Source organism: Simochromis diagramma, unplaced genomic scaffold, assembly GCF_900408965.1.
Source record: "Simochromis diagramma unplaced genomic scaffold, fSimDia1.1 OVJJ01000802.1, whole genome shotgun sequence".
Classification (NCBI taxonomy): domain Eukaryota; kingdom Metazoa; phylum Chordata; class Actinopteri; order Cichliformes; family Cichlidae; genus Simochromis; species Simochromis diagramma.
The window spans coordinates 9,658,959-9,670,669 of NW_024387492.1; the positions used below are offsets into that span (position 1 = coordinate 9,658,959).

The following is an 11,711-nucleotide window of genomic DNA, read 5'->3' on the forward strand; positions in this document are numbered from 1 at the left end:
AGACAGGTGTGGAGGGGCATACAGACTATTACCAACAAAGGATGTCCTGTGACACCTGTCCTGTGACACTCAGGCGCAGGGCTAGCAGAGGAGCTGAACAGCTTTTTTGCCCGTTTTGAGTCTCAAACACTGCACTCAGCCACACCATTCCAACAACCACTACAACCCACACCAGACTCTAGCAACCCCCCACTGACTCTTGAGACACAGGATGTGAGGCATGTGCAGTAAACCCCAGGAAGGCTGCAGGTCCCAATGGAGTACCTGGGAAGGTGCTCAAGGCATGTGCCAAGCAGCTAGCGCAGGTCTTCACTGGCATCTTCTTCAACCTGTCTCTGGAACATCCCACCTGCTTGAAATCTGCCATAATCATCCCCATCCCTAAAAAGTCACCCACAACCAGTCTCAATGACTGCCGTCCAATTGCACTAACCCCTGCCATCACCAAGTGCTTCATGAAACTGGTTCTGGGGCACATCAGAACCTGTCTCCCCCCCGCTCTGGACTCACACCAATTTGCATATCAGACTAACAGATCCACCGAAGACACCATAGCCACTGCTCTCCAAACAAGTACTGAGTCACCTGGAGCAACAGGAGAGCTATGTCAGAATGCTCTTCACTGACTTCAGCTCAGCCCTCAACACAATAATACCGGACATTTTGATCACCAAGTTACTCAACCTGGGGCTCCCCCCACCCACCTGCTCTTGGATAAAGGACTTTTTGGTCAACAGATCCCAGCGGGGGAAACTGGATCCTCGCCTCTCCTCCTCCCACACTCTCAGCACCGGCTCTCCCCAGGGCTGTGTACTAACCCACTACTCTACTCCCTCTACACATCTGAGTGCAGTCCTGCCCACCCAGAGGACATCATTGTTAAATTTGCTGATGACACAACGGTGTTGGGGCTGATCACAGGGGAAAATGAGGTGGCCTACAGAGATGAGGTCCTGAAACTGGGAGAATGGTGTGCATTAAACAACCTGGCACTTAACATCACCAAGACCAAGGAACTCATCCTGGACTTCAGGCGGAACAAAGCTGCCCCTGCCCCCCTGCCCATCAACGGTGAGCGAGTGCAATCCTTCAAATTCCTTGGCATCCACATCTCTGCAGTTCTCTCCTGGTCAGTCAACACCACGGTGCTAGTCAAGAAGGCCCAGCAGTGGCTACACTTCCTAAGGGTGCTCAGGAAGGAGCAACTAAACACCCCACTGCTGGTGACCTTCTACATATCCATCGTCGAGAGCCTGCTGACCTATGCCGTGTGGCACGCCAGCTCCACGGAGGCAGACAGGAAGAAACTGCAGAGGTTGGTAAACACAGCACAAAAAATCGTCAGTTGGCCTCTGCTCTCCTTGTCTACCATCTATAACTGCAGTTGTTTCAGCAGGGGCAGAAACATCTTTAAGGATATCACCCACGTCGGCTACCATCTTTTTAACCTGCTGCCCTCTAGCAGGCGCTTCAGATCCATATGGGCCAGAACAAACAGACTCAGGGATAGCTTCTTCACCATACTCTGTCTCTGTCACCCGGTGCTGTGTATTTATATTATGTGTGTAGTTATATTATTGTATAGTTTTTTATAATATGCTAAGCACTTGTACACTTTTATGGAGCTGTTTTAAATCTCATTATACTGTGCATAATGACAATAAAGGCTTTCAGTTCAATTCAATTCAATTTTTGATGCCTGTCAGTTACAATTATCTTTTATTTTGTCTCCTGATTTCCTGGGTTATCCTTATTGGTAAAGACTTACAGCACTGTGTAAAAGTCTTTTTTATATTTTTCTCAGAAATTGCAGTGAAACAAGTGCAAGCATACATAGAAATACAGGACAAAAGGCAAAAACAGAGCTTGTACAGTTCTAATACACTTGAACCTTTATTCTTTAACACAGCCTGAACTCTCTCAGGTAAACTTTCTTTTGATTTTTAAGTAGTCTTCAGAATTAGTTCTCCAGACTTCTTGAAGGACATTGAATGCTGTTCTTTCGCCGCCCTTTCTTTCATTCTCTGTCAAGATGATCTCACACTGCTTCAAAAATGTTGAGCTCTGTGCTCTGGGGAAGTCAGTTTCTGTGATTTTCTATCCAGATATACTTTTACTGCCTTGACAGTGTGTGTTGTCCATCAATCAACCCACTCTCCTAAACAGAAAGTCCAACAAACAATAAATTCTAGCATGCAAAAACTTCTATGAATATTTGTTTGCAATGATCAGTGCTGTCAACCAGTTTATCACTGACAATGATGACGATGACTAAAGAAATCTTCCTCTCTCCTTATGTGCTCAAGTTAAGAAAACATTGCGTATGTTGGTAAAAAACCAAAAAAAAACAAACCTAGACTGTGCAACTGAACCTGTGAACAGGATGAGTTGCACAGTAAAATGACCAAAGAAGTATCATGTGTAAGAGCACTCAAGTCAGTTGTTATGTAAGTTGTAACTCTACTTGAAGTGAAGTGCTTTTCCTTAAAATATTAGATATTTGTTCAGCCACTGCATAGAAGAAGAATCTCTCTGAAATGTTCGCTAAAGAATATGAGACGGTTAAAGATTGCACACTGTAAAAAATAACACATGAACAAGGAAATAAACCTAAAACTTTTGTATCTTAGGATCTGAATGCAGCACGCAGAGACTAACTACACAATTCACATTCCTGCGCCATGAAATTCTTTTGGCTCGACTCAAGCCTTTGATATATGAGAACGTGACAGTAGGTGAGAAGAAAGTATTATACATTTCACTTCTCCTTAGCACCCATTCATATGTCAATCACCTGAGCCTGGCAGTTATAAAACAAAACAAAACAAAACAAAGTGTAGGTGAAATCTTCAGCCTATCTGTGGACATTTTAGTGCTGTATGAAAAGCACTGTGGCTGGAGACTGCTAGTACATAAAAGATTCAATTATGGATTTAATACTAAGGCTTTAAAGAAGTTGAGTTTGAAACTCTTGTGAGGTTTTACAAGGATGAGAATGTGACAGGGAGCCCAGTTTTTATTGTTCAGCAAGGGCAAACAGTAAATGCCTGAGCACTTTTTTCCCCCCACTATCACTTGAGCTGATCTCGAAACGCAGGTGTGTCTTTGGATGGTGGGAGGGAGTTTGGCAGCCCCGCTAGTATTCAGCTCAGTTTGAAGAGTTTCAGCTTTGCAGAGGCATCATGTGCTCTCCGCTTCCCTTTTTCTCCCTGCTACTGTTCTGCGCAACAGGGTCATGGGCGATGGATGTCACAATGCCCTTTATGGAGTACCTGGACCAGGAGCAACTGGTGTGCCTGAAGTGGGGCTTTGACAGTCCAGCAGGTGACATTACATTCCAGCTGGCGGTCAACACCACAGGCTGGGTGGGTTTTGGTTTGAGCCCGAACGGAGACATGAAAGGATCAGACATCGTCATAGGAGGAGTTGGATCCAGTGGAAGCTACTTCTCGGTTAGTTATGAAATAATTATAAATGAGCAGCTGTTGTATTTTTACTTATTTAGTATAAACAGCTGGAAGCTTTCATCCTCATACATCCTGTTTAATTTAATTTTGTGTTTTGGTTTTCTTTTCAGTTTCATATCAGTTGTTTTAGTTTGGATTCTATTGAAAATTATTAATTTTTGTTTAGTTTTTAGATTTGCATAGTTTTAGTTTTTAGTGTTACTGTGTCCTGTTCGGTACTTGTCAAGGACAGAAATAGAAAAAATAGATACAGCGGAGTGAAAAAGTGCTTGCCACCTTCCTGATTTCTTATTATTACATGGCCCTGTGTGAAAAAGTGATGGCCCACACCTTGTTAAATCACAAATTAACTGTGATTAACCACATGTTATACAAAGCTGAGTTCAGTGTCACTGCCACACCCAGGGATGATTACTGCCAGACCTGCTGAATCAAGAAATCACTTAAATGGAACCTGTCTGACAAACTGAAGCGGGCTAGGAGATCTCAACAAAACATTTCATGATCCAAAGAAAAAGCTGAGAAACAAAGTCACTGACATCTATCAGTCTGGAAAGGGATATAAAGGAATTTCTAAGGCTCTGGGACTCCAGTGAACTATGGTGAGAGCCATTATCCACGAAAGGAGAAAACTTGGAACAGTAGTGAAGCTTCCCCAGAGTGGCCAGCCTACTAAAATTACTCCAAAAGTGCACTGATGACCCTTCCAGGAGGTCACAGAAGAAACCAAAACAACATCTAAAGACCTGCAGACCTCACTTGCCTCAGTTAAGGTCAGTGTTAAGGTTAGTGACTCCACTAAAAATGGGGCTGGGCAAAAGTGGCCTTCATGGCAGAATTCCAAGATGAAAACCACTGCTGAGCAAAAGGAACAGAAAGGCTCGTCTCAGTTTTGCCGGAAAACATCTTGATGATCCCCAAGATCTTTGGGAAAATGTTCTGTGGCCTGATGAGACAAAATTAAACTTTTTGGAAAGTGTGTATTCTGTTACATCTGGTGTAAAAGTAACACAGCGTTTCAGAAAAGGAACGTCATACCAACAGTAAATTCTGTGGTAGTAGTGTGATGGTCTGGGGTTGTGTTGCTACGTAAGGGCCCGGAAGACTTGCTGTGGTAAATGGAACCGTGAATTACAGTCATCTGCTCGTGACCTCAAGCTGAAGCACACTTGAGTTTTGCAGCAGGACAGTGATCCAAAACACACCAGCAAGTCCACCTCTGAATGGCTTAGGAAAAACAAAATGAAGACTTTAGAATGGTCTAGTCAAAGTCCTGACCTGAATCCGATTGAGATGCTGTGGCATGACCTTAATAAGGCATTTCATGCTTGAAACCCCTCCAGTGTGGCTGAATTACAACAATACTGCAAAGATGAGTGGGCCAAAATTGCAGTTGTTGCTGCTAAGGGTGGCCCAACCAGTTGTTAGGTTTATGCAGGTTTTGATTTTCCCCTTACTAATAAACAGCTTAATTTAGAAACTGCATTTGTGTTTACTTGTGTTATCTTTTTCTAATATTTAACTTTGTCTGATGATCTGAAACAATTAAGTGTGACAAACATACAAAAAAAAAAAAAGAAATCAAGACGTGGGCAAACCTTTTTTCACACCACACAACTTTTGTAAGTGATATTTCAAAAGGACACGCCTAACAGTGCCAGAGACTAATGTCTGGCTTTCTGCTGTTGTTTTTTTCCATTAGGATCGATACGCCACGGGCAACTCCATGCCTCTAGAGGATGCACAGCAGAGCTACACTCTCCTCTCTATGCGGGAAAATGAGGGGCAAACTGTCATGACCTTTAAGAGGCCTATTAAAACGTGTGATGATAAAGACTTCCAGATCACTGTAACTATTTTGTTGCTTGTTTCTTTTCTTTTCTTTTTTTTCTTTCCCCTTATCACAGTCTGCATGTGTGGGATTAGTGTGACACAGCCATCACAATTGTTTTTTTTATTATGTCTAATGAAGGTTTTTTGTTTTGTTTGTTTTGTTTTACAAAATAGTTCCCATAAAAACATAAAAACAAACAAGTGAATCGTGCTGAGAAGAGGTGCAACGTTTCTCTCTTCATACCACATCTATAGGTCTCATATGACACCACAATTAGACTTTGTTGTCTAGGCCTGAAACACAAGTTCAGTCTCTTTGTTGTACCCTTTTCTCTGTTTTCCTTCTTTGTTGCCATAGATGTAATTCTCTGTCTAATGCTCAAGTTTCACAGTCTACAATCTGCAATTCCAGTTCTTTTGTTAGGCTCCCCGGGCTTTTTTTTCCTCCATACATTGCCCTGGGTTTCCAGAAGAATACAATGGCATGATTTCATTTTGAACACATGAAATGCTACACAGTTCCTAGTAACAAGACCCAAAGATTATAGTACACCTTTGCAGTGGCACAGAAATCTACACAGCCAGAGCATTAAATCACTTTATGTAACATGTTAAGTTATTTTACAAGGTATAAAAAGATATTAATAATCAGAAACCTCTCACAATATCACCTTCCACAAGAATGTATATATTACTGTATTGCTTCTATACTGTGTAAGGGATCATATTGCCTGACCTAAATTACCATCTCTCTCTCTCTCAGGCTCAGCCAATCAAACTCATCTTTGCCTATGGGAAAACAGATGAGATCTCTTACCACGGGTCCAGACGAGGCACCAAAGAAATAAATCTACTGAACTATATGCCAAAGTCCATCCCAACCAACTCCAGCTATCTTAGTGCTACGGTGGACAACGTAAGAATTACTGACAATAACAGTCAGATCAGAAATATCGTATTGTTTGTTGTTTATTTACCTTTATATTTGTTGTTTACAGATCATAGTCCCTTCCAACACTACCTACTATCACTGCAAAGTTATGCAGTTCCCAAAGTTAAATACAAAACATCATATTTACCAGGTAAGCATTATTTCTTTATGTTTCTGTCGTCACTGTTCTTTCATTTGTGTCTGATTGGGTAATTAAAATGCATATAAAAGCACACCCACATTGATGTATGTGTAAGCATAAATAAACTAATAAAAAAAGTGTCACAACCAAGTAGACTTTATGAATTTATATGCTGTCATTGTGATTTTTATGTTTATTTCAACCTCGTTCTCCTAATTTACCTCAGATCGAGCCCGTGATCGAGCACCTTGACCTCATTCATCATATGCTGCTGTACCATTGTCCCCCCAAAGTGACAGAGCCTTATGACAAGCCATGCTACATGGGAGACATAGGAGACAGCTGCTTTGGAATAGTGGCTTCTTGGGGAGTGGGAGGCGGGGTGAGAGAGACTGTACACTGTAAACCTAAAGAAGTTCGCAGAAGTTTATTAACTTAACAGTTGGACCTTATCAGAACTCCAATATTTTGATTGCATTTGACATGTACCTTTTGTCTAAAATAAAAGTAAAATTGTTTAATAATTGAATTCATAAATATTTAGTAACAAGAACTTAGTTTTCGTTTATGACTCCCGTGTGAATAAGCTGACATAACTTACGAGGAACGAGTACAACAGAGTCACTGTTTCAGTTTAGCAAAACTCAATATTTATTGTTCACTTTTATAATCGTTTTTTAAATAAACAAAAGTCAAACATCAACTTTGAAAACTCAAAAACAAGTCAGACAAAATGTAAAGTTTATTTATATTTTTATATGTAGCAGGTACTTAATATCCAAAATAGTTGAAGTTCATCAAAAATAATAAGTTGAACGGACTAAAATGGGAGAAAATATTAGATTAACTTGAGTTTGTAGGACTGTTTTTTTTTTTTTAAATTAAGTTTACATCACATCATTTTTTTTCTTGTGTGTGTTGTTTCTGTGCCAGTGTTACATCAGTTCTCCTACAATTCATCTCTAAATCTTCAGGTGTACGAGCTTCCGGAAAATGTGGGAATTCCCATTGGAGGAGAGAAGAGCGATGCATTCTATAGGCTGGAAATCCATTACAATAACCCAGAGAGGAAAGAAGGTAAATAGTGAGTTCGTTAAAACTAAGGACAAGTTAAAAGAGAAATATGACCCCTTGACCTCTGCAGTGAGGTTGCCGCATTGATCTGGATTCTTTTATTACACTTAAAGTGTCACTGAAAATTAATCCAGAGTTGTTCTAAATGTTCATCTTTCACTATGATGAAACATTTCTGGCCTGATAGAAGCCTTAATTTTTGCCACAAACCCCTTCAAACACCATTTTTGGTTTTAACCTTTATTTAACCAGAAAGGAATAATTTTGAGATTTAGAAATTATTCTGAAAGTGTCTCGGACTAGGTGGCATGGTGGTTAGCACTGTTGCCTCACAGCAAGAAGGGCCTGAGTTCAATTCCACCATCAGGCCAGAGTCTTTCTGTGTGGAGTTTGCATGGGTACTCTGGCTTCCTCCCACAGTCCAAAGACATGCAGTTTGTGGGGATAGGTTAATTGAAAAATCTATAATAATGCCCATAGGTGTGAACGCGAATGGTTGTCTGTCCCTGTGTGTTAGCCCTGCGACAGACTGGCGACCTGTCCAGGGTGTAGCCCGCCTCTCGCCCCATGACAGCTGGGATAGGCTCCAGAACCCCCCGTGACCCTGAAGAGGATAAGCAGAAGCAAATGGATGGATAGATGCCTCAGACTAAAACGGGTAGCATTAATCTTAATCTTACATACCAACGCTGGGAGAAAACCGGCTCCCAGCTAGAGTGGGGGGCACCTAGGGAGCCATGTTTAAATACTGCGGCACAGATGTGTTATGCTGTGCTTTCCATTGCCACCACCAAAACACCCAGTTAGGTTGGCGATCTAGTTAAAGTGTTGAGGCACTTTGACACCCAGTATCCAACTATGTTTGTCAAAAATTTAATATGCTTCCTATGATCTTGAATTTATTTACTTAACTTTAATATCATTATTATTATTAGTAGTAGTAGTAGTAGTAGTAGTAGTAGTAATATTTGACTGTTCTTTTTCTCTCTACAGGCATTAAAGACAGCTCAGGATTAAGATTACACTATACTGCAAAGCTACGGCAGCATGATGTGGGCATTATGACTACAGGTGTCTTACCAGGAAGAGTGAAGTACGATATCCCTCCAAAAGCTAACCAGTTCCACACCTACGGCATATGCAACACTGCTTACTTTTCAAAGGTATGCACCTCTGCAATATGGATTCCAAGATGCATTTAAAAAGTCTGTAAAAGTTTTTTTTTCTCCTTCCCATAGTTTTTGAACCCTGTACCTGATCTTCAAGTGTTTGCTGTGTTCTTGCACACTCACTTGGCTGGGACGAAAGTCAGAGCTGGCCACTTCAGGTAAAAAACAAAAAAAGGCAGACTCTATGCAGCTCAACAGCAATCAATGTCGTCTGCATGAATTTAGAGTTGATTTTCCCGGTGCATCCCACTGCAGAAATGAACGACAGATAGATTTTTTGGGCATAGATGAAAACTACAACTTTGATCTACAACAGGCTGTCAGTTTGGGAAGCATAAAGACAATCAAGCAGGTAAGGGTTCATTACTTCCATGCACATTTATGAACACAATAGAGAAAAATGGAAAACAATTAGCTGTCTATGGTTTTTTCCTTCCACTACAGGGGGATGAAATTGTAGTGGAGTGCACCTACAATACTACCAATCGTGCTTCAGTCACTAAGGTGGGTTAGTAGTGTATGACCTTGTGTCATCATATGGCTTGAATGAAATCAAGACTGCCTGAGTGAAACCAGAAAAAAATGTAGCACAAGTAACCTTAAACAAACAAGTGGTTTACTAGTTTTTGCATCCATATCTTAGAAATGACATGTAATGCACAATGTTCAGCTGTGATTATGACTGTTAAATATGTACTGCTTCCCATAGCAGCAAAATCCTTGTATCAAGAAGCATACAGATATGAACACAGTGTTCCTTCCTATTCATTATAATAATATCAAAAGATATGTGATCTGTAGTGAGGATAGGGAGTCAAGCGGAGACCTGGAAGTGTGCTCTGGAGCGAAGATGAATAAAAAGAAAAAATATCTGTAAATGAGAGGGAGACATTTGTAACGTGTGAAACTGCAGGGAGTAGAGGTAGTGAAAATGAACTAGCTTAAACACCTGGGGTTAAACAGGAATAGAGGGCAAGTGGGGTGGAGATGAGTGTCAGGAATGATTTGTGATTGAAGCAACAGTGAAAGGGAAAGTTTACAAGATGGTAAACCTTAAAAACCACAATCTTCAAACCATACATCATAATGAGGCCTGTTGTCATGTATGGTTTGGAGATCGTGGTTCTGACAAAAAGAAAAGAGCTGGAGCTGAAGATTCTAATATTTTCATCGGGAACCACACTGGACAAGATTAGAAATGAGTACATCAGAGAGGCAGCTCAGGTTGAACAGTTTGGAGACAAGGCTGAGATGGTTTGGATGTGTGCAAAGGAGGGACAGTTGATTTATCAGACAAAGGATGCTGAAGATGGAGCTGCCAGGAAGGAGAACAAGAGAAAGACCTCAGAAGAGAGAAGAGATGCAGAGGGTTGGTGTGACAGAGGAGAATGATCCACTGTGATGACTCCTAAAGGGAGCAGCTGGAAGAAGAAGATCTCGCAATCATTTTACACCATGAAAGAAAGTTAGACTGCATTGAATCTCTAATGCATGCTCCTTTCAGATGGGGTTAGCAACTACCAATGAGATGTGCCTTGCTTTCCTGTTCTACTACCCTGTGATCAGCATCACCTCATGCGTTAGCATTCCAGATACCACAGGAGTGCTGATAGACGCAGAGAAGTAAGCTCCGATGCTTCAGCCACCCTTTTGATTTTTTTCCCCATACATATGCATTTGAGTAAACTAGCAATATACTGATTTTTGACAGAATACCCATGGATAAGATCACTGAGTATGAAATGATGTTAAAGAAGGCACCGCAATATCAAGCAATCATAGACAGTAATGTAAGTATCAGTCTTCGTTATTTGATACTGTTCTTTTTTTCCTGTGGGATTTAATCAAATGTTTTTGAAGATTAAAAGACAGATACTGGCACCGACAACACGTTATATTTTATTATTTATAGGTTATATAAAATGTTTATATCAATAAGCTTGTTTCTTTACAACTTCAGACATATAGTGGCTGGGTTATTAAAGTACAGGAAATAATATGAATGTGAACATGATCCCATCATTAACATTTGACCTATTGTTTTTGATTTTTACATGTATTTATTTTTATCTAACAATGTTTCCTCCTCTACATCTGTTCTGTATTGTTGCCATTTTGCATTTATGCTAAGCATCTTTGGAGTGTTAATTTTTATAATACGATTTGACTGGCCAGTAAGCCAGGCTTCTATACTGTCACACACATCTATGCATGCGTATTTAAGATTTTATAAATGGTTCTTATGGTTTATGATCAAAATATGATAAACACAGCATAATCACAAAGTTGGAACTTTTATTTGTCTTTCTCTACAGTATGTGGCATTTAAGTGGAAGACACTGACAAAAAAGCAAGATATTTCATTGTTTTTAACTGCAGAAAAAAAGTGTTATTGTGATTATCTTTTTTTTTTAATTTGCAGCACAAAGCAACCCTTTTCCCAAATGGCACTGTAAGGGATCTGATGAAGACACCTGCTGCTTGCCAGATTAGAAACACTTCAAACAGATTCAGCACATCCTGGATTGTGAATCTTGCAGGAATCATACTTGTGCTACTCTGGATTATATTAATGTAGCCCAGGCATTGGCAATAGAGCCAGTTACAATCCCTATAAAGGAAGACAGAGTTGTTCAAATCTTTACTGTATCGACATTACATCAGATTTTCCAAGCTTTTGGTTTCTCTTTTTATGATATCATTTATCTTTCTTGTTAAATTTTAATCACAGTCATTTTCTTTAGCACCTGATTGATTTTCATACTAAGCACAGGGACAGGGATATTTACATTACACATATTAAGCCATTAATACTGAAGCACAACTTCAGTTTGTAAGCTGGGATACTGTCTCTACCACAGCAGCAATAAAAACATTTATTGTTTCTGAAATGGCAATAATAAAAGTTTGCATGATTTTCAGTATGAATGCAGTTTTTTATTTTTCCTTTATTGCATTACTATTTGCTAATTGAGTAGATCAGAACTTTCTGTATTATTAAATCCAAATGTTGGTTGTTAAGATTAACAGTTAATTACAGATTAAGTGTACATGACATAATATGCTTCCCATGTTGCACAAAAAATGACTTTCTG

The 11,711-nt window shown here is 40.0% G+C and overlaps 1 protein-coding gene across 1 annotated transcript; it reads left to right on the forward strand.

The window, feature by feature from the left end:
• Nucleotides 1-2,998: 2,998 nt before the first annotated feature.
• Nucleotides 2,999-11,540, forward strand: moxd1l (monooxygenase, DBH-like 1, like). The gene is made up of 13 exons (XM_040017648.1): nucleotides 2,999-3,452; nucleotides 5,170-5,316; nucleotides 6,064-6,216; nucleotides 6,299-6,382; nucleotides 6,600-6,755; nucleotides 7,348-7,450; nucleotides 8,441-8,610; nucleotides 8,686-8,774; nucleotides 8,872-8,968; nucleotides 9,061-9,120; nucleotides 10,121-10,239; nucleotides 10,328-10,406; nucleotides 11,039-11,540. Exons 1-13 carry the CDS (start codon nucleotides 3,183-3,185, stop codon nucleotides 11,192-11,194), a joined length of 1,683 nt encoding a protein of 560 aa, XP_039873582.1. The 5' UTR covers nucleotides 2,999-3,182; the 3' UTR covers nucleotides 11,195-11,540.
• Nucleotides 11,541-11,711: the final 171 nt, after the last annotated feature.

Excerpts from the sequence above, each read along its gene's own strand:
- moxd1l (XM_040017648.1), top strand. The coding sequence starts at position 3,183 with ATGTGCTCTCCGCTTCCCTTTTTCTCCCTGCTACTGTTCTGCGCAACA. Across the intron at positions 5,317-6,063 it reads ATAAAGACTTCCAGATCACT|GCTCAGCCAATCAAACTCAT; the intron begins GTAACTATTTTG and ends TCTCTCTCTCAG. Across the intron at positions 10,407-11,038 it reads AAGCAATCATAGACAGTAAT|CACAAAGCAACCCTTTTCCC; the intron begins GTAAGTATCAGT and ends TTTAATTTGCAG.